We start from the raw sequence: 24,784 nt of genomic DNA on the forward strand, positions 1-24,784 counted from the left end.
ATAAATACAGGCAGATATTTAAAAATATGATAGCAAACTTTACCGACATTACTACGGACTTCTGATATGTTAGTATTGGTCAAAGTGTATTCAAACCGAATTTTGGTCAATAGGAGAGCGCAAAAACTTATCACTTCTCAGAAGTCAAAAATTTACATCAAAAGCAATACAATTGTATCGGCGCCGTTGCAGTGGGAACGCTCGTTACCGAGCGTTCCCATTGCACTGTTCTGAATAAATTATTTTTTACTGGTAATAAATACAAAACAGGTCATTAATTAATATTGATATTATTAACCTTATTTCAATATTGCCATTTATATTTATCACACAATACGTATATCCTAAATTTCTATATATTACACACCTACTTGTACACGACCCCTGGTGCACAAAATTATACTATAACGATTATTACCAAGTAATCTCAAATGTTTACCGTCGCAATTGCGTAAAATTCCCGGACTGAATTAAACAGTCACCCCTCGATGACTGTGATTTTCCCGGTGACCGGGAAATCGAACGCACGTGGCTCCAGTCAGATACCAGTCACCGTCGAGAGTGCCCGTATCGCCACTAACTGGTTTACATTAACTGAATTCGCGTCGCGGTTAAAATGTAACTAAAACTAAAATAAAAAAGTGTTTGTGAAAAAAGTAATTGTGGAGTGACTGTGAAAGTGAATAGTAATTATCGGTAATAATTTAGTGAATATTGATATTTCAATCAATTAATATTATTTTTAAATTAGCCATAAAATACTCTTAAAAATAATTTATTCCATTATGTTAACGTATTTATGGATATATATGATTTTAAAATATATAGACTCACTTATAAATATGTTCAAGTTTAACGATTGTTATAAAATAACCATAGAAATGAACGGTCATTTACATATAAAGGAAATGGTCAATACTATTCGGAGTATTATTTTTTTAATAATGCATTTGAATGAACGTAAATACAATAATTAAATATATAACTAATTACCAGTTTTTGTAGGAAAAAAAACTTACTTAGTAAGTAATAAAAAATTAAATAAGTTACTAGTTTGCACAACAAAATTCATTTTTTACATGGGGTTTGTTATATATTTTTATATTTTGTTTTATTATTATATATTTTGTTCTATATTTTTTAAATCTTTTTCAGTACAACAAATCAATTCTATTTTTTTTTTAATAATTACACAATTAGAAAAAATACTTTAGCCAAGATTCTAAAAAATATATTTGGGTTGGTTGAAGATGTTTTGTTGTTTTTGATTAATGCCATTTTTCAACACAATTTTTTCGCGAAAAATAATAAATATAAACACTAAATTACAAAAAATTACTGCTGCATTTTAAAAAATAATAAATAACTTCAGAACTGAAAATGAAGCTTTTGCGAAAATCCTAAAAATAATTTAGGTTGCTAAGCAGATTAATTTAATTTAGGTTATTAAAACATATTCAGTGAGCAGTTAATGTGATGTTGATTTCGATTTATAACATTAAAAAAACATTTCGCTTAATAAGAGCAGAATCCGACTTAAATTTTAAATGTTTAAAAAGGCATTTCAGAGCATTAAAAGTCAGCGCATTTTTTTAAAAACCTTGAGCATTAAAACGATACTTTGGCGAAGGTTAAAAAATAATTTAATTTTACTTAAAAGATCGAATTTTGAGTTATGTATATTTTTTTTAATTAGCCGTTTTATATAACTGGGTATTACCGTAATAGCATTCCTTTTAGGTTAAAAATGAGAATGAAAATAATTTTTAAATATACTATAAATTCCAGAGCGTACATACATATTTTTAAAGAGAAAATGTATAATTTCAAGTGAAGGTATTATTTGTGAAAAAATAAGTTTTAACTTTCTTATGAATTTTAATCGACCTTTTTTGCGAATTAAGATATTTTTTTATAACTATGACTATTTTATTAGTCAACGTTTGAAATGTCATAATCGGAATGCAATTTTTTAATATTTTTAATTCTCAATAGTAAAAACCAGTAAACGCCAAACTGTGGATTACGTACTAATAAAATAGAAAATAAAATAACAGAAATACTTCAGAAGACCTTTAAGATAAGTTAGGGATTGATGAATGTGCTTAGGAAGGGCGATATATGATGATGGGATATCAATTTTTTTTATATTTCAGTTGATATGTAGTTAAAATGCAGTTAAGCGTGTATGTTTATTTGTGTGAATTTGTAACACAAAAAAAATTGCACAAGATATTGAGTGTGTAAATAAATTTTATTTCTAGCTTTTTTTTTAGTAATATTATACATTCTCTAACTCACTTAAAAGTGGATTTATATCAATGAAAGATTTAACTACAAAAAAACTTATGTATCATTCAAAAGCATTATTAACTAAAACATCTACAGTAACTAATTTATATGTTTTAAAATTTTATAAAATGCGTATATTTTTTAGTGTACTCTTACTTTTTCCAATAATTGTGTCTGCTATGACTATGTTACGCTGCATACTGAATCTGAGCTTGATCGACTATTTCTAACTTTTATTACGAATAAAATTAATGATGATAATATTGCAGTTTTTATATGTTAAGTCAATGACAATATATGTTTATACGCAATTTCTAAATCACTTTCAAATAACCAAAACTCGCCGGGTTAAAATATCAAGGGCGTCTAGCGTCTATTGTCAGGCAAAATGTTAATTCATTCAAATGAGTTGTAAATTTTGAAATAAACGCGCAAAATACATTTTTCGCGACAGTTTCATTGATAAGTACAGTTCCAGAACATTCCGATAAGTGTTGGAATCATAAAAGCACAATCTGTTCTATTCGAAAGCTCCATCGTAAACTTTGAAGATGGTGGAGTATTCTGGTGGAAGATATGAAGGCGACGAAACCACAGGAAAGAGGCAGCGGAAACAGTGGAACCGAACGGAAGAAGTTAAGAAGCTGAAGCAACTGTGATGAAGCAGAAGATGTCGGTTCAAGGCGTGAACTTGGCACTGGCTATTTTGGTCACTGTCACAGTAGCACTACCGACAGCTGAGGTCAGTCGACTAACACCTGTATTAATACCATAATTTAGAAAATAAACAAAGACCTAGTTTCAGAATTCGTCATGTATTAACGTGGTAACTGCGTTTCTGTAAGTGACATATTCAGAATGGATAGTCATAAAAAGATTTGGGTCGTTCGCTGATTTGCCAAAGAAAATGTAAAACTATAAATAGAACCATTTGCAAAAAAATAAAAAAATGATACAGCTGAAATCAGCATGTTGTTAGTTTAGTTGCTGAAAACATACAACTTGATATTGAATTTCTCCTTTTACTGACCTGATGAATGTGATGTAAATTACTCAAAATTTATCAAAAATCTGGTGATTATAATTTGTTTTCACACCGCGGTTATTTCTATTCTATGACACTTGCATGCGTTCAAATATATCGATGCTTTCACTTCATAGTTCTAATTTAGTCTATGCGCAATGAACTGTTGCATCCGATGCATCTGGGTCAATTCTGCACTACGAAATAGCCGGACGAGTAATTAAAACAATTTGTTAAAAATAAAGGAATTGCGTCCATTTAAATTAAGTGCCTTGTAACAAGGAATCCCAGAACTTTTTCTTTGTTTATAAATTAAATTTGCTACAGCATAACCTTCCTTTACTAATGATTGAGAAGTCATTTTTTTTAAATGGTTGTTGTTGAGACGTTAGATTTTTTGTATAGGGCACATATTTTGCAGTTTATTAAATATTAAATACATACTAAAAGCTTTTTGACATAGATTCGCTGAATTCGCATCGCCTTCTACCAAGACGATGCAATATAAATGTCATACGCACTGCCGACAACTTATGATGTGATATTTTAAAAGTCACATAAATGTTACCTCTTTGGTATGAATGTCGATTATATGTTTGCTTTAAACCTAAAGCATGATTTTATCGAATTATAATATGGGTACATTATACGCAATCCAATTGTAGATTTTATGGCAAAACGAAATTTGATTGTCAATCAATTTTATCTCTGATAACGTACCCTATCTTATTAACAACAGACTTAATGTGTAAATGTAAAAAAATATGCTCTTGATAGTCGGTTTAAAGTTCCATCAAATTATTCCACTGGAAAATTTTATATTCAATGGAAAAATTATATGTTTTTCATTGCGGTATAACTTTATCACTGAGTATTTAGAAACAATTATTATAGTGTTCTATAGCAGGTAAAAAAGTCAACCTTATTTTTTCCTAAAAGGTTTTGTAAAATATCATAAAATGTTTATATTTTTGTTTAACGGAAATTCGATCATAAGCATGGAATTTTAAGTATCGTTGTCTTTGACGTTTCGCAATATTATATAGAAAATATTGTCGAATAAAAAAATGAAAGGATGAAAGGACCAACGTTTAACGTCGTAACTATTTAAGATATTTTTAATCGAACCCCAAAAACGCGGTTATTTTTTAACTATATTAATTTTAGATTGTTATTTTTGATATACAATATAATTATATTTAATGAAATGCATTACAATAAGACTAAAAAATGATTTTTTAACAAATATTATTTAACACAACTGTAAAAATATATTATATACAAAAATAAATACCTAAATTAAATAAATATCATGAAAATAAATAAAAATTAATAATATCGACCTGATTTAGACAAGCCAAATATCGAGGAATTCTTGCGAATAAATACAATATATTTGCCATGGTCTCATTGTTCATATTCATGTATGATTCTTAAGTTGGATGATCTAGCACTAGAATTTCATGACTAAATTTTTTAAATTGAAACAATGCAAAATAAATAATATATATAAGTTTGACAAGTGTGCCCTAAGCTCGAACCGTGTCCAAAGACCATACCAAATTCTGAACCACCTGTACAGGTGTAACATTTATATTACAACTTGACCTGCAGGAGTAACACACAGAACGTGCCCGCAGAACCGCCACGCATGTTAAGCCAGATTAGTTCATGGTATCAGTAATATGCAAGCAAAAGTTAACTTTTCATTCATTGTATTAGACGAAAGGGAATTTCCGAGAGTCGCAGAACTAATGATACGTCGCATAATGATTTTACACTTGGCACAAGTTAACGGTTCCTTTATCTATGAAGAATAAGCAGTGTAGCGTATGAAATATTTATGTATGCAAATCGTGGAACTGTTTGTCGGAACTTGTAGACGAAATGCAAACAGTTCGCCCAAGATTATCCTCGAAAGATAGCAAATAAACAAACTGAAAATATTTACATTTCTTCCCTTTTATGAACTCAGAGTAATCATATACATATCCATATGAACGTGATAAGATTTACTAATGTGATTTCAATACGCTAATACTAGTGACGTTTGCAATAAAAATAAAATATATTATATTGCATAGTGATATTTTTCTTTATAGAATCTTAGTTTAGATGTTTTTAAACATGTTAACTAAAATGCAGAGCTTTCACTGCTTATTATTTAATAAAATACTATATGGATTTGATTTATTTATGAGCTAGAATTACATCCGATAAGAACTTTTTGCCATAAAGGTTGAATAATTGAATAACCTGAATTATATGTGCATTCTTTGTATTTATATTTTTTGTTATAGTAAATTTAATCATATTGGCATTGTTATGTGGTATTGTATAAAATAAAATAACAACACATTATTATTAATATGTTTTTATTATATTTTATACAATATAATCTGAGTTGCAAAAATATGTTACAAAGCAGTGGCGTAGCCAGGATTTTGTCAAAGGGGGGGGGGGGGGTTGTCAAAAAAAAGGCAAAATAATTTATATTTAATTAACATAATAATAATTTTGTGGGGAAAAAATATTTTTTGAGGCGATTTTTATACTGAGAATTATACTTAAAACTATTTTAAAAATGTATAGTATTCCATTTTATACACATTAAATTTATCTTGATCAATCACAATTCTTCATAAAATATATTTATATTAAATAAAAAAATAAGTATGCAATATCTAATAATCTAAAGGAAAAAACTATTGATACGGCTGAAACTTCAGTCTAATCCCCTTTTATCGATGGCATATAATGATGAAGCAGTCGCTTAAAAAGTTTGCATTAGGAAACGTCTCATAAGCCGTTGTTGAATAGAATATAGTATTTTTAAATTAAACTCAATCAAGTACTTTTCATTAGCGTATCACATATTACGTTAAAATTCTAAAAAAAATATTTAGTATATTTTGTAGCAGTAACTATTTCATCACTTATATTTATACAATTACATATCGTATATAGCCTAAAGTGTTAATTATTTAAATATGTTTTGATAACTTCATTGTCTAAGAATAATCAACATTTTGTTTGTAGACGTGTCAATAATAAAATGTACGTGATATAATACGTTAATTTAAGAATTAACACGTTAAGGTCCAGTCACGCGTTTTCGCGTGATAGTGAAACAACGCTGTCATTCTGACCATGAGTTTTCAAGGGTTAAAAACAATGTAATTTAAGCTTATATAAATAGTGCGCGAACGTAATGACGATTTAAACATTCATTAATAAATGGAAATATGTGTATTTAAATGTCACTATATAGGATTTCTAATATAAGGGACCGCCATTTATTATGGTGGTATAGCTTAAAATGATGCATTTGTAAATAATGATGTTTAAAAGTTAATCGGAAATAATTAAAGCTGTGAATTTCCTCAGAGAATCTCAAATATTACTAAGAGTTTTAAATAACCATTTCAATACTAAATCTTCTCCGTTTCTTTTGTGCGAAAAGAGATGATGTTATCACCCACTTGTTTCTGTTCATGACAATGACATTATGAACTGGCAGAATGATGCGAAATAGCGTTTCACTCTTTTCAGGAGTGAAACGCTATATCCATTCTATAAATCCAATCAGCTCCTTATATAGTATTGAAGTATCTATACTTGTTATTTATTAAATGGTTAATAGTACTCTTAGTATAAGATGAAATAGACTACTTTTGTATAATTATGTTATTATTACATAAACCTCTCAATCTCTTCCATAATACCGCGTGCATCAGACACTTGAACATTTTTCAATTATAATATGCGCAATCGCCAGATTGATTCCGACGTAAATTCGACAGTTAGTACCGCCTACAAAGCGAAGACGGTCATTAATTACCATTTTCATTAATAGAACCGGCGTGATTTATATACGAAAGTGAAGGAACCGACGCGAGTTGTGCAGCACTCGAGTTCGTTCACCGCTCATCAGCCTTAAAACCGTCGCGTACATAGGTGTAGTGGCACGTGCCAAAGTACACAACAATATTCCTAATCAACACTTGACATTTTCAGGTCAACCCCAGCGCAGACTTGGCCGGAATCATGGTCAGGATAGAGGAGCGGCTCAAAGGTTTGGAAGTGGCACAGGCTAGACTGGATATGAGGCTACAGCAGGACGCTAGCAAGCTGGACCAGCTCCATGCAAATATGGGTAATTATTACATTATATATACTATATCCTTAGAACAAGACATCTCAACTAGATATACCTTAACCTTCGAGAATATTTAAACAAAAGCAAAGTCTAGCCATGTATATAGAGGCAAGAGTGTTTACTATACGATGATCTCGAGATATTCAAACACATTAAAGCGCGAATAAACAGCGATTCTAAACCATTTATAAACACGGACGTCGTGAGAAAGTTTAATTATGACGGTGAGATAAGATAACGCGTTTTTTAATTACTAGGATAAACGTCTACTGAACAAATAAGATGATTAACGAGTGGGATTAAGAAGCGGCAGAGCGGATCGTTAAGTAAACTTGAGATTAGTTAAAAAAATAAGTTAAATATTAATCAAAGCAGAAGAGACCGGGCAAAACTGCCTTTTTCATTTTCCGAGTTAACAAAAATATACATAGTATTAGCTTTACTACCCGTCTTCACCCGGGATAGACACAAACTCATTCTTTATTCATTATAATTCATATTAATGTATAAAGAAAATAGCGCAGATGACCTAAAAATTGCGGGCACAATGACATGTGCAAGTGTCACGTCGATACTGTTCACCGTCACGACAAACAAACACGTGTATTTTCTGTTTTATAGTATAGATAATAAATTTGAATATGAAAATAGAAACAGATATATAAAGAATTAAGTATATTATCTAGTCTATGTATTTATAATTTATTAAGAGGTGCTATATGATTTTTGTACTAGGGTACTAGGGATAAATCAGCTTCATGAATAGTCTAAGGGGCGATAGTTAATGTTAAAGCATGTAGTTTTTATTGAATTTATCTTGTACCAACGGAATGATTTTATAAGTGCAGTAGACCCCCAATAACACGGTAAATTGGGTACGAGCTATTTGAGTGTCTGTTACTTTATGTGAGAGCAAGCTGATGGGAAGATATCTCACCATACGCGACTGATTCGTACGTACATACAAAAAAGTATGAGTATTTTCTGGACCCCCAATTACACGCACCCGAATAGCCACGTCCCCAATTTACCGTTTTGTTGGGGGTCTATTGTGTGTGCCACACAATTTATAGCAGTGATGTCAGCAATGAGTTTAAGCTACTTAAATATTCGACATTATTTAGTAATATTATTATTATCACCCTTGGATGATCAAAATTTTACTCACATAAAAAATGTAGATTATTATTGAAATATCATTAAATTTTGAATTTGAGATAAGTAACTTTCATAAAATTAATAATTTGCATGTCATTGCTTAAGGATAGGTATCATATTACATAAATATCGTATATTGCGATTATTTTCAACTTAAGTTTTCACACTTTTTGTTGCTTCGATCACGTAGGATATGTTTAGCATGATCTTAGCATCCACACAACGTTCCGAGAATCGTGAATATGGTGATGAGTACCACAGGGTTTCTGGCCGACGCGAAAAAAGACAAAATATTCAGAGATTCCTCATGCAAGATTGCAGTAAACTGGCGACAAGAGTAAAAACCACTGATACCCAGTGAAAGATCACAATGTTGAACTTCCTGCCGAAAATATGCTAAATGGCCATCTGGAATTTGAGAGAAAGAAGCCGCTAAAAGACAAGAAGATATAATTAAAGTTATACACTTGTCTTGGGACAACGTCCGATTATTGCGCGTGAGGTTCGACGAACCCTTCCCGAGAGAACAAGGGAATGGAACGGTAGACTCTGCACCTCAAATATCATTTTAGACCTTCACGCCCACGACTGGTACTGGGCAGATCGTAATTACGATCGGACAGGATAGGCTGTTGGCGAAACATTTCCACGAAGTCGTCTAAATCACGAAGCATTATTATAAGTGTAAGGGGATTTAATAGAAGACTCCATCGTGATGGTCATTAATGGCAATGCTTGTGTCAATCCGCAGCTTCCCAGAGGGTACTGTCATGTTTGTAAAATATCTACATAGTCATTATAGATTTCTAAGCACCCATAAAAACATCAGCCATCAGTCAAGAAACTGTTAAATGCTATTTATAGGGGTATTGTCTATATTATTTTTGTTTATCAAGAATATCATTTTGCAATAATATGTTTATTAATATAAATATAAAGAAAAGATAAGAGTAGTTCAGAAAATCGTAAATAATTTTTTGCTAGTCAAATACTTCCGACCTCTAATAAACACTTCTAAGAAAGCATGCATATTTTAAAACACCTGCCATAAACCCACCCTCCCTTAGGCAGCGACTGTAAAACATCTAAATATATTCGTACAAATTTAATTTTTAACAAAAATCAGCAATTTTTCATTGAATTGAAAATTCTCAATACGGCATTTTTTTAGTTGCAACGAAAGATTTACAGTAAGTAAATAAATGTCATTTTATCAATTCTGCGTAGAATATATGCACATATGAAAAGCAAAATACATATTTTAAAAATACTTTTAAATCTCAATATTAAGAGTAACTGACCTTTTAAGAAGTTTGATACATATTTTATCGATGCACCTTCTTAATCGTAATGTTTATTTAGGCCACAGCGCTTATGAATACCCTACATAACGAACGTAGAAAAGTTGCTCCGTTTGATTAAATGTGACGTCTGTGTCGTTAGATTTAAAACTCGCCTAAACATTTTTTAAAATTTAAATAAACTTATTTTTGACAGATTTAATCAGATTAATAATTTCAATTAAAAAAATTGAAAACAGAAATGAATGAAATATGTCATTACATTTTTAGTATAATGACTTTATTATATTATATAATAAATAAAATCACTTTATAACGTATTGATAGATTGATAAGTTTGATATCCAACGACACGCATAATTTTACATCTAAACATATTCTTTTGAGTCATCATGACTCGAATCAATGAATTGGTTGCCCGCCAAAGGTTACCCAAGCTCCTCCTTTTTTTTAAATAACCCGAAGTTTACTTTTCGGACCTCGTCCCTACCAATTTACACTAATTGAAATTGCACCGTGCGAGCCCTTAATTGCATAATTCCGAGAACAAATTGGACATTGGGCATAACATTTTTTATGTGCCCTTTATCTGATCGTATCATTAATTAGACGATGATAAATAAAATGTTTAACAATTCTATAAAAATACTTCGGCTATAATAACGTTACAAAAAAAATTTAAATAACGTTACTAAAAAAAGTTACAACCATATTAGTTTCAATGTTAAAACGTCGAAGATTTCATATAGATAAAATAAATAATTTCTACAAATAATAAGAAAGCAATTTAACAAAAATTAATATAAGAAGCTTTATAAATTTATCTCGCGGGCCAATTAAGCATAATAATTAAGATAATATAAAAGAGATATTTAACGGCCACTGTATTATTTTTTATTAATGAGTAAAAAAAATCAAAAACATTTTCACTGCGCGACCAACTTAAGACTATTTTTTTTAAATTAAATATAAATTTACTTGCAGTATGTTTAAAATGACTGTGCTAATTTATATATTATTGTAAAATGTGAGGTTTTTCTGTTTATGACAATGACAAAAGTAAAAAATACAATTTATTTAAAACAGGAAGAAGTGGCGTTTATGATGAAAAAATATGTGGAAAGCCATCCGTTGTCACTGATTAACTTTTTAATAAAATCGTTTCGATATGCGTTTAACGATCGATAAATTTAATGAACCGAGTCAAAAAAATGTTATTGATGATATGATTATCCAAGGTTAGTTATTTAGTTCTAAAATTCTGCGCGCGTTGGGTGTCGAAAAAAAGAGCCGGTGCAAAACTTCTTACTAAATAAATAAAAAAAAATTGTAAAACAATGACAATATTGCATTAAACATCTGGACTTTATATCGAGTAGAAGTTTGGTGAACACTGTTATAAATCATGAAAATGTAAGCATTTTTGATGCTCATTCGTATGTATGGCGAAATTCGACTCACGAGTTCTGTATTTCACAGAATGGAATGCATGTAAATTGTAATGTTTTGAAATATGTACATGATTTATCGTGAGCATTGATTGCAAAAATGATATTAAATACATTTGATTAATCAATTTTGAAACTGAAGTACAAGGTCCTCAAGGGTTTCGTGAGCTTCGCTTCAAGTTTTTTATGTGTGTGTGTGTATAAAACGATCTTGATATCACACGACCACCTTTATGGACCTTTGTTTGAGCAGCTATTGTGATGGAAGGATCGTCGGGACCTCACAATTACTCTGATTGTTTGGCCTTAATATTGTTAAAAAAAATATGTACTAACATCCGAAGGATCCGTTGTATTGTCTCTCGGCACCGCATTTAACGACCCTACCAAATTACAATCGGGGAAAAAACATAATCGACCGGTTATTATTTTGTATCGCGTGTAATCCTCTTTAAAACGCAAAGTCAAGACGCTGACACACAACAGCAAAAAAAATTATTAACATTTTAGCTTTGGAAAGTTTTTCAGCTTTTTGTCCTGTCGTGAGCCGCAGATTTGTAAGCGTCAATTTATCTCAGCAAGACTTTTATTTGTGTGTGTGTTTTTATATTCAGGATGAGCTTTTACGAGTTTCAAATGAGAATTCCAGACAGTAAAAAGCTATAATTGCGAATTGCAAAAAAAGCAATGCATGTTTCACAAAGGAGAAATTCTTGATACTTTTTTAAAGTTAAGGTATTTAACTTGTATGCGGTAAAAGCAACAAAGAAGATAATATATTATTTGAGTCATTTAGATGTTTTAGAATATTAACAACTAATATTAGATCTAGAGCTATAAATTGTAATTATGAATTTGCAAATCAAATAAGTTGATATAAAGCTCAGTGATTGTGTTGAAAAATTATAATTGTTGTTATATCTATTTTCATAAATAAAATTTGTTATTTATATAAATCAAGATCATACAGGGAAAAATCTATATATACATAAATTAATAATTTATCATAAAATAAATTTTTATTTTATGAAAAATTATTGAAAAAAATTTCAGACGAAACTAACTCTATTTACAAATATTTTAACGTAATTCAATCGGATACCAATTGGAGATTTTAATTAAATGAAAAACTGTATCAATGTGCTCTAACATGGTTTTAGGTTATTAACGCAGTTTATATATGCATTAAGGAAAACTAAATAAGCATCTTTGATCCATAAAAGTGTCGTTTGCTATACACATTTCACACACGGAACCATCGCCTAACGACCCCCGAAGTTTCTGTACTCCTGTATGGTAGCATCGCACATTCATATTGTTACTTATAAAATTACTTTATCAATGTCTGCTCTTTCATTCCAGATCGCATGGAAAAATCGATAAATGGGCGAGCCCTGCACGCACAGCTAGCAGCCGAACGTGCAGCTAACACGTGCCAGAAGCTGCATCAAAGAATCACTCAGGTATAGATTTTAATCCATTTTATCACTGTAAATAGCTTTTATGGATCCGATAGTTATGGATAAATGCGTTCATAATTGCATCTTATTTCAAATACATGACTTTTACTCAAGAAGAAAATTCTTCTCAGATGTCGGATCAGAGTTCCCACAATGGTGACCGCGCCTGTTGCGATCTTCCAAACCAGCGGATGTCACTGCGGATGATGATGACGTTCATGTTGCAATTAACATTCTCGGTTACAATTTCCATACAAAGGAAAGCACGTCAATTGTCCGTTGGTTTGGCAGGAAAGCTTCACATGTTCATACATTAGTCACACTAGGAAGTAAAATACCAGACAGAGCAGAGACTGGTTATCCGCGGAATACCAACGAATCACGCATATCATACTAACATGCATTTTAATAATCAGCTTCTAACGAACGATTTAATTATAATTAACGAACGTTCTTCAGCTAATTATAATTTTAGAACTTTCGTTACATTAAGGTATATTTTCACTAGTGAAGTTCAAATACATTTTCACTGGTAGATATATATTTCTACTGGCGAAAATATAATTTAACTAATAGGCGCTAGTCAGTGACGTAGCTATGGTGGGGCGGAGGGGGCGGGCCGCCCCGAGCGGCACTTGCTTGGGGGCGGCATATTCGCGATGGGATCCTCTAGTGTGGTTCTTAACCCTGAATGTACTAAAACATATATAAATCCACGAATAACAAGAGCTTAATAATAACCAATTTATTATTTTAAGAAATGCTGATTTTATGACCCTGCAAAAATTGTGTGTGGGGGCGGCAATTTTAAGGATCGCCCTGGGCGGCACATACCCTAGCTACGCCACTGGCGCTAGTGATGTATTATATATGAAACTCAATTTAACAGTTGCGAAACGTACATTATTTCATCAAAACCAAACATAACCTAAGCGAATTGACCAAACCCAAATTGACCTGATTAAAACTAATTACTAAGAACATAAGTCCAAATACAGACTAAGACAACTCATCTTTCAGGAAGAAATAAACGGAAAAATAACAAACAGATGCAACATATAGCATATTGCTCCATAGTTTGTCTGCACTTGGATATTACACATATGTTTTACGACACAATTTTATTGCTTTTCGCGTGAATTTTTGACTTCTGAGAAGAGATAATTGTTTTTTGCACTCTCTTATTGGTCAAAATTCGGTTTAGATATGCTTCATTCGACTCTCACTTAATGTAAGTCATAGTATTATTATGTAATGTCTTTATATGAACGCTAAATGACTGAACGTTCCCACTGCGACGGCACGATTTTATTGCTTTTGACTTGGATTCTAAGCAGACTCCCATGAATTTAGCTAAAAAAAAATTAATATTCAAAAATGACCACAAATTGGGCAGCTTTTGCCCCCCCCCCCCTCTGGAAAAATCTGAATTGACGTCTCTGCCTGGATGATGTTTTTGAGATAATAAATTGATTATGATATAGTAATGTACATATATAACTATAGTAAACCAAAAATTTTAAATCACTACATTTGAGCAGTGCTTTTAAATGTTTGAAACCTGCTATGATTATTATCTACAATAAAATATTAAACTAAAATAAAGGCGCATAAAGAACCACGGATTTTGGAGCGGCACTAGTTACTCGGGTATATTGAGAAATAAATGTTGCTCAAGTATACAATTTTTTTTTCAAATTTTATTCGAGATAGTATAAACGAATATTTTACGAATATTCGATCAATTATTCGAATGTCCATATAGTTGAGAATCGGACGAATAATTCGAATATTTGAATATTCGATTAAGACCCTAGTTCCAACCCCATTACGACACTAGTGTTCCTTAATTTATTTTGTGTCTAGAAGATTAGAATTAGTGCACTAAGCAATAATTAAAATTAAATCGAGCTAGAATATAATGATTGTAGGCTATAATAACAGTTTATAAATAGTAGAATAGATGTCACTGATTTATAGACTTTGATTTCAGTCTGGTGTCTCGTTACTTACTTAGTAGTTGTTGACTGTGTTTAACCCATTGTAACTGGAGATTTACAATAAATACATTAGTAAAATAAAATAATTATTGAGTTGCTCTTTAAATTTGGAATGCTCCCAAATAATTTATTCACTATGGAATCATAATTATGGAGTCTAAAGCAATTTTATTAATTTATAAATAATTATTTATTATATAGAATAATAAATTTATAATCTAAGCAGAATCACTAGCTCATTCATACACAAATTAAAATCTGTAGTAAGTGTTAAAACAAAGAGAAACAACCAAAGTGTCATCATCTTGAAAACATCTAATAAACAAGTTTTATTACAGATTGAAGCAAGCTATTAATTAATGTCATAAAACAATTTGGCACACTTTTGAAAGCAGACATATCCCAAATATCCCAAAGCAGCGCACGTATTGATGAAACAGCCTCTAAAATAGATAGTTTCAAGCACTCTCGCGAATGTTCTTCTAAGAATTCACATCAGATTGTTTATTGAAGCTCTTGTGCATTAGTAAACGCATAGCTCAATCAATATTAAGTGGCTGATATCCGATTTGAAAATAAACTCAACGCCGGGTGGTCTCAAAATATACACCAAAAGCAGTAGATTACATACACAACTCTGAGATCTATAACGCATTCCTAAGGGATGAATTGGTGGATTATAGTGACAAATGGAGCGCTTTGTCGTCCTGGCAGGAAATAAGGACACACGATGTGACGTTAAACATTATTTACTGACATACCTGCGGCTTCCGCGACACGCACTAGAAAACTAAAAAAAACTACTCGTCAAAACACCTTCAGATTAGCACATTGCTGTCTTCCGTACTTTAAAGTAAACATTTAATATTTAGTACAACAATCCACGTGCGCTCTTCAATTCTCGACTTTCCAAAGCGATGTTGCTAAACCTGGTTTTTTTTTGTGTCTATCGTATGACTTTCGATTTCGTTGCAAATGTGCAATCATTTTATAAGATTTGTATGACACGGTGATGGCTATTCATAGCGTTTGCATAATATCATATGCATAAACAATCTTGGTTGTGTATTTAACGCATCTACCGTTGGTAGTTATTAGTTGAGAGTTTAAATAACGTATGTACATACATTCCTATTCATGTCAGGCAAATTATGAACGAAACTTCACGAACATCAATAACATTCTGTGGAATCCCAAAACATAATTGACCCTGATACTATCAAAATCAACCTTACACTATTGTTTTGCACAATGCGCTTATCCCTTGATTTATCCGGTACTCATTCTACGCGGTTCAGAAAAAATATTTTTTTTTAATAATCCATATCAAACATATTTGATTCCACACGGGGGCGATGTACAAACGCATGAGTTAATAGCTTACTCCCATCTATTGTATTTGACCTACATATGAAACCTCTTCCACTGCCCATGCAGTGTGTCCTGCTTTTTATGAAAATATGTGTATGTGGAAGACCTGACAATAAATTTTCTTGTGAAAAGAATGATAGATATATAAAATAACTAGATAGATCTAGACCTTACAATGAATTCAAGTGAAGTAAGTTTTCTTTAAGGTTGACAAATAGGTAAAATATAGTAAAATAATAATAATAATAATGTAAATACCAGTAATACCGATATTTTAAATCACGGTATTATTACAATCCCTAATTATTGGCTATGTATTGTAAGAAGTTAAAAGTCGTGCGCTAACGGCAAATTCACACGTGAACGTATATTTGAAAATGCCTAATATTTTAAAACTACGTTTGTTATTCAATATGTTCTTGAATTCATATATTAAACAGCCTATCTGAAACGAGTTTGGTTCAGATATCAATATTTCACTATAAATATATGATACTAACTGTATCGCAGGTAGTAATTTCACAAGTATCCTTCAATAATTTTAATTTACTGCTCACTTGGGTCCGACAACTGTCAGTTAGCAAACTAGCACGAGGGATTAGTGATGTAAAGCATACCTTACAATCTTGCATAAACCAGTACGAAAGATTGCAATTAATTTTATTGAAGTAATTTGAAATTAATTTTATATTTATTGACGGCCGATTGTCAAAAAAATATTTTACCCCTTCGGGAGTTCTTCAATGATGCAACTTGGACCCTCTGCTTTTCTCGTTTTTCATTAATGATGGATGAAAAACAATAGGATGATGATTTAAAATTGTTTAGATGAATTCGATCTGTTGCGGATTTAGAGTATCGGTGGAGATGGGTCAACATAGGAAAATTACATATTATATCATTTTCTCGATCTCATTAACAATCAGAATATGCCTACGAATGAGTGGGAACGTTCTCGCTAGAAAAATCACTATACGCAAACAATTTCTGCAAAAAGAATCCAAAATACTCTGCACACAAATTATATTCACATTGATTGTTTAGGAGCATTGAAATACAGTTACTATTATTTTATAAAGCTTAACGCCTTGGGTTTATTTGGAGCATGTAAATCAAAGTTGGATTACGTAAATACTTTCAATATAAAAAAGTATGAACATCTAATTTATCTATCCATACACCATGCAGTGATGACATCCAGTCTGGTGATTTTTACGGTACCAACCACCAACACTAATAATTTTACGGCCCGATCAGATACGATCAAACACAGCGCCCTTTTACTATTTTATGACGCCGAAGTGTGTCACGCCCACGGAAGCGACAGTAGATATGAAAAATTTCTCATACGTACGTCGGTAATGATATTTCGGATGATTGAGGTGCGAACACTTGCTGCACCGAAGATGTTCCACTGGTGGGATTAGTGACGGGCGGTCTGACGACTTCGGAGGTCACTCGGAGATAAAATCCCAAAATGTGTTGCATGATTTAGTTCCCTTCTTGGACTTATCCACGAATCTATTTGAAGAGCGCCTTGGTGGTACTTATATTCCATTCCGTATCCATTTTTAAATGGAAGCTAGATCACGAATTATAGATACAATTTACATACAAATGTGCCTGTTTTGTTCGCAGACAACGGAGACAACGCAGGGAGGGCCGATCAAATGGACTGCGAGGGCGGAGGCCGTCCTAGGAATAGATCATCCACAAAAAGTATAAATACACTAAAACATTATTTCCACAAGAATAATATAACTCGGAAAAAAATAAGTTTTAGTAAAAAATTTAAACTATTAAAATGGCTACAAAAAAAAAACCTTTTTGTAAAGAAACAAGTAGATGACATTTACACCGATTTTGAAAAGGCTTTTGATAAAGTTTATCGTGCCAAATTTTTTTAAAAAAACGGATAAATTTGGGTTTTCCGTAAAATTATTATATGCAATAAAGCCTCAAAGATAATGGAATTTGTCTTGCAATGCGCGCATAAATTGAGGAGCTCGAGGGTATCGTGTGCCTTGTATAATCACCTAGTGCGCAGTGCTGTTCTTGAGCATGCTTCTCTAATTGAGAAAAATAAGATTCTTGAACAACGTTAACCACAGAGACCACTCCGAAACCCAGCCGTCCAAACCACTACATTGATACTATTGCGGTAGGGATCGGGAACCAGTTACTATCATAAATCATTTTTATATATTTTTACTATCGAAAGTAAAATATGTACATTTAAAATTTACAATCATTTGTAGAATTACAATGACAGAATATCATCGCTTTCGGCAAATCCTTTTTTTTTAAATGAACAAATATTTTTAAGGCTTTTTGTTTTTGGCATTGATTATTCAACTGTAAGCTCTTTCAGTTGAAATCTTCAACCCATTTAATTAAACATATTTTCATTGTAGCTACTATTTTACCCGCGCTTGAAAAATATTAATATTTTAATAATTATAAAAACGTTTTTATTTACATTTTTATAATGAATTAAGAATAGATTCCTTAACATCATAATATCTTATTTAAATAACAATACATTATTTAAATAACATATACCAATGGTTACATATCAATGATATTCAGTTTATATTTATTGTTTTTTTATGCAGGTGCATTGGCATAAAGCTGTTATGCCCTAGACATATAATATTTTAAATATAGTAAACCTCGTTAGCTCAAAACCTAGAGGACAGAAATTTCAAATTATGAATCACATGAATTTAAATCTGCGTAAAAGATTACTAATAAATAAATCAATACATATCACTGCATCGTATTTCTTAAGGACTTGATTAGTTGATATGTAAGTGAAATTATCGTCGGAAAGTGCGAAAGATAGTTAGTCGGCTTAACCCTAATCACAATGGAGAAAATTATTCGACTTTATTAAACAATACATCTGCCTCGTAAATATACTACTTTATTATTATAAAGTTACAGAATACATATTCATTTATATACATAAATGTAATCACTTTGTCAGTGAGCGTTATGTCGCGTTAACGTTTTGTATGTTAGCGTTTTGTCGTGACACCAAGTCACTTATGTTTGTGTTGAGATTTGTTTTTTTTTCTTATATTTCATTCAAAACCAAAATGTTAATTTGAAGTTCTTGGCTCTTTGTGTTGTAATATCGTCAAATAGACACGAAAGATTGAACATGTCTAACACATCTAATTACGGATCCAGTTGAATGCGCTCTGGTCATTAGAATTTGTCATTCGCGACTCTGTTTCGACATAGATGCTAATTGGTCAATTTCCATAACTGAAGAACTTCACTCGAGACTCAAGTTATCGTTGATACTTTGCAGACGGACAATGACATGAAGCACTCGACTATGCAGAGAGACGCGGCGGGGGTGATCGCCAAGGAAGCTTTCACGATTACGACAAAGGTAAGGAAGGACACTTTGAATACCATTGATTGGCGCTGAAGACAATGAAAAATACTCAATCTAGCGTGACAAAACGACCGATTGAAAACGTAATGACCCGCTGGATAATTTATAGCAGTTTAAATTGGCGTCGAGTAACTTAAGGCCTTCATATATTTATTTAATAAAACATGGATTAAACAAATATAATATTAAGCATTAAACGTATCTTTCTTTACAAAAGTTTATACTTTATTTTGTTTCAAGTGATTCGTCATATTTTTAATTGTATATTTATTCATCTTACTTTATCCAATCCATCATATTTAAAAAAAAATATGAGTCAAGAAAGTAAGCGTAGCTTATCGTTATAAAAATGATCTACTTTAGATAAACTTCCTTCTATAGACGCTTTAAATGGTCCATTCAAATCAGAGTCACCATTTATTTCAGATGTCAAACATGTACAACGACCTGTGGCGCAGATCCCTGACGATGGAGGGTCTCCTGAGGGAGTCTCTATCCTTGACGAACTCAACTCGCAAGGACATTCACGATGGCATGAGGTCCCTGGCGCAAACTGTCAAGAGGAGCTCTTCGCCGCCGCCAGGACTGCAGTGTGAGCTGAACGCATTCATTACAAAATTAAGCGAATTTTTCCCAAAGATTTCTCCCACGTGTAGATGCCCACGCGCACGTGTATTGTACAATTGCACCAACAAATAATTGAAATCGTGATGACCTTTTGCTTTTTGCCCAGTGTCAATCAGTCGAGCGCAAACAGTAAATAATTGACTTTTCACCTGGCGATAAAGTTAATTATTAGAGACTCGGTACTACAGCCTGCGGCTAATTTTTAACCCACATGCGCGCGCCTATACGCTAGCACGTGTGAAATGCCTTTTTATAATTTTCTAAATTGGTAAAGAAGGAATTAATTAAATACTTAAACGTATGTTTCCATTAACCTTTCAGTTATCCATAGTCATAACAGTATTTCTGGATACATTTTGACATAGAACGTTAAATGCCTTTTAATTGTTTCTAAAGGTTGATCCAACTTCAGTTTCCAAGCTTTTAAAAAAAATTAAAGAATATTAAAGATGTCTTCGAATTTTTTATTAATCAAACATTTGATGTATTTCATTAATTATGAAAAATAATATCAATTATATTTAATAGTATCTCGGCTATAACTTGGCGGATGTTGGTTTTTAATTGCTCCAACGTTTTGTGTTTGTCGGCGTAGACACGACCCTTAGCGTAACCCCTCAAAAAATCCAACGGCGTTAAATTGCATGATCTTGGCAGCCAGATGACATCACAAAAACGTGAAATAATGCGACTTGATAATTTTTCACGCAAAATATCCAACGTTGCACAAGATGTGTGGCAAGTTGCGCCGTCTTGATGGAACCATATGTCTCCCACATCGATATATTCGATTTCGTGCCAAAAATAATTGGTTATCATGTGCCTATAGCGCTTACCATTGACTGTTACAGTCCGACCTTCATCATATTAAAAAAAGTAAGGCCCCAATGACGCCACCTACTACAATGCGCACCAAAAAGTCACTTTTTAGGCATGTAATGGTCTCTCGTGAATCACATGAGGATTTTTCTCGCCTCATATGCAGCAATTTTGTTATTAACATACCCAGAGAGGTGAAAATGTGCCTCATCACAGAAGATTTTCTTTGAAAAATCAGCATCAACTTCCTGCTGCTCTAGCACTCAATCTGCGTAAATTATTCACTGTTATCTGAATTTTATACGGGTGTAGATGAAAGTCCAGATGCAAAATGTGGAGCCATAATAAAAACCAAAAAGCTGCGAACGAATCAACAATTCCGGGTCCACTTTAACTTACAGCAGCAGTATTCTCGGCTGAACAGGCGCCACGATAATGCACAGGCCTTACACGCTTCCAATAGTTTTAATATGTTGCGAATTGTTCGCTCAGCAGGGCGATGAAATTGACCATATTTTTCCCGTAAATTTCGATTCACAATTCGTACAAAATTGTTATTTTTGTGAAACAATTAAACTTAAGCGATCCATTTCGTACATGTGTTGTTGCAAACTAATATTTGACACTTTGAAAACGCGTGATTATTGACTGCTGTCTGATTTACAATGCTGCATACATAGGAAGCTCGAATTGGATCATCCTGTATATTAGTTTTAACGAGTTCATCAATAACAACGGATGGCCCTTCGCTTATTTCTTCAACACATATTTATGGTATCACATGGTAGTTTTTAATAAACAGACGAAAACTGAAAACATAAAAAAGTGATTCATCCGTTGTTACTGATGAACGCAATAAAAACATTACCAAATTTAAGAAAACGTCGTTTTGATAGGGGTTTACCGATTGATAAACTTAGTGAACAGTGTCAAGAAATGTCTAAAACCGTTATTTATAAAACAGTTGTAAATTAGAACGAAAAAAAACAGGCGAGAGGTTTTTATCGTTTAAGATCGGGACATCGTATCTCTCCTACTTAAATATTCCTCATGTATGGAAATTGAAGAGTATTAATAGCATTTTAACTAATTGTGCTAGCGCGCGCTGCTGTTAATAAAATCAATTAACATAACGCGTCCAGCCTAGCCTTGTTTCAGAACACCGCTTTAACTGCCTCGTTAGTATTGCCTTCAATTAAGCAGTTAATCTTCATCTTTGTCGGGCACTGGACAGCGCCGAAAAGCTTCGCTCGATCCTAAACGTTTGTTTTTTGTCTCCAACAGGCACATTGGCCATGCAAGCCATCGACCACATGAACAACGTGATAGAACGCAAGCTCATCGAGTCCAACCACAAGATGGACACAAAATTTCAAGAAGTGACCCTCGCGCAGAACCTATTCCTGGAATCCTGCCACCGCATCCAGTTGAACGAACCGCAACTGGAGAAAGAAATATCGACGGTACTCAAAACGCTGCTGGATTCTTTCATGAACAAGTAATAAATTTGAATATGCGCATTGTGGTCAAGCTGCTGTAGCATGCTAACTTGCAACTATAACACATACTAAACATAATCGATAGTTTGAGCTCAAAGTAATTGAGTAGTCAGAAATACTGTCACATCTTGAAATCGGCAAAATTAAATTGAACTCTAATTTACTAATAAATAATAAATTCATTTTATTATATACTAACTGTGTCACCCGGCTACATTCGATGCCAACATCCGAGCTCCTAATATTCGTTTAAATAAATTAGATGTCTTTCACAATATTTAAAACGCACATTTGTGACACATATTTTTGGATGACCAGAAAAAATATCATATATTAAATGATAAAAAAATACAAATAAACATTCCTATATAGATTTATAAAAAAAAACAATTGCTTTTTTAAATCAGGAAAGTTCAACAACATTATAACTCAAAACTTTCAATTTCCATAAATACATTTATATAAACCAGTTAACTACGGAATTTAGTTTTAACAATCCCTTAGTTTTTTATAAAATACAAAGCAGTTTTATTGGTAATATAAGGGAACATAGCACTAAATGACATTTTTATTACTTTTAACTGAAATTTGTAATTTTTTATACGACGAGTATACCTGCCAACAGCACCGAAATAGTTTTAAATTAAAGTGTATACACGTCTAACGCACTTAACAGGTTAATAATGATTCAGAATCATGATTTTTTACAAAAAATAATGTTAAAAAACCCAATTATGATGACCTAATTTTTTTCTCCTACGCAACTATCTAACTAATATAATTTTAAAGGTCCATTTTAGCTCTCCGAGATTTTATTCTCATTTTAGTCCGACCAGCCAATATTCAGACTTCTCAGAAAGTCGAGGTTTTTTTATTTTATAATCTGGTAACTTCTACTCGGTACTTGTTTAATCCTATATCTCCTACAGATCACTTAAATGTTCAATCATATAAGTATTTTTATTATTACTGAAAATTTTTATTTTAAATTAATTAAAATATGTTAACATATATAATATATGTATGTATGATAAAATCTCATAAAATAAATCTGACATTCACAAAACACACTCAAACCACCGATGCATGAAATATTTATGACGTATTGTATTAACATAAAATGTTTACGACCACCGTTTGATTTATGTTTAAGGACGGCCACGACCTACAAGGAACTGCAAACTGTTCAGGATTTGATAAAGTCACACGACTCCCACATCATAAAAGCGCTGGCCAGAATGAACAATGCCGCAATAACTGCGATAAAAGAGCACAAAGCAATGACCACTTCGATTGTGGAGGAATGCAGAAAAGAAGATATGAACAAGAAAGCCGACGGGTTAACTTCGTTCAGCAAAAAGTTGGACAAGTTATTAACATTCTTACAGGTTAGTTATATAATTATTCGCTACACATTATGTAAAACTAATAATGATCCAATATATATTTTAGGAGCTACAAGATGAGATGACTTACACGGAATCGCGTAGAACGGCCGAAGTTGTCAAATCGTTCAATGCAAAGTTGATTTTGGACGGTATCACCAACGAAATCCATAAAGCTGTTCCTAATATATCTTTGTCACTTGATAGTACAATCTATTGCAAGGATAAAATGAAAGACGACGAACGCGACAGTTTAATTGAAAAACTAACATTCTTAGTCGAGAGTCTCCAAGATTTAACTGTCAATTTAGAAGAGAAAGAGTTTGAAGAAAAATACGATGACGGAGACGACGATAGCGAGATTGAATTCGAAGACAAGTATAACAAGCCTATGTCGAATATAACAAATCCTAAAGAACTGATATATAAATTGAATCATATCAACATTGAAAAATCAGCTGAAGGAAATTTGCACGATGATAATGATGAAGATATTGTGGAATATGAAGAAACTACCACGAAAAATAGTCAGGCGTTGAAACAATTCAATTTGAGGAACATTGATGATTTTGACGATTATCCTGATCCGCATCTCATACGTAAAAGACATCAAAATCAATTTGAGCTACCTCTAAAACATTCTAAACAAACGTTGAAGCGTCGTAAGTACTTTCATTATAACGATGAAGAAACATAAAACTATTAAATTTTCTGTAAATAATATTTAAAATTTTATGTTTGCACACTATCTATTAATTACTATTTAACACCATTTACTTAACGAATAATGGTATAAATATTTTTATGCTATCATGTAACATATTATTTATTT

At 32.1% G+C, this 24,784-nt stretch overlaps 2 protein-coding genes across 4 annotated transcripts in view; one reads left to right on the plus strand and one right to left on the minus strand.

Annotated features, from left to right (window-relative positions):
* The window catches only part of LOC148226118 (uncharacterized), a 35,978-nt gene that overhangs the window by 8,065 nt on the left and 3,129 nt on the right, over positions 1–24,784 (minus strand). The window lies entirely within an intron of this gene.
* On the plus strand, positions 537–24,784 carry LOC148226119 (uncharacterized). 3 transcript variants are annotated; one of them, XM_088204108.1, is made up of 9 exons: positions 537–696; positions 2,747–3,034; positions 7,334–7,472; positions 12,745–12,845; positions 19,533–19,616; positions 20,049–20,214; positions 22,353–22,566; positions 23,721–23,955; positions 24,020–24,784. In XM_088204108.1, the coding sequence occupies exons 2-9, from the start codon at positions 2,951–2,953 to the stop codon at positions 24,647–24,649; spliced, it is 1,653 nt and encodes a 550-aa protein (XP_088060234.1). In that variant the 5' UTR covers positions 537–696; positions 2,747–2,950; the 3' UTR covers positions 24,650–24,784. The 3 variants fall into 3 exon arrangements, with proteins under 3 accessions (XP_088060234.1, XP_088060233.1, XP_088060232.1); XM_088204107.1 differs by having other exon boundaries at positions 538–696; positions 2,765–3,034; XM_088204106.1 differs by lacking the exon at positions 537–696 and adding an exon at positions 17,852–17,932 and having other exon boundaries at positions 2,810–3,034.

The sequence above is a fragment of the Plectrocnemia conspersa genome, unplaced genomic scaffold (genome assembly GCF_051122295.1).
Source record: "Plectrocnemia conspersa isolate PC_06_02 unplaced genomic scaffold, ASM5112229v1 ptg000014l, whole genome shotgun sequence".
Taxonomy (NCBI): domain Eukaryota; kingdom Metazoa; phylum Arthropoda; class Insecta; order Trichoptera; family Polycentropodidae; genus Plectrocnemia; species Plectrocnemia conspersa.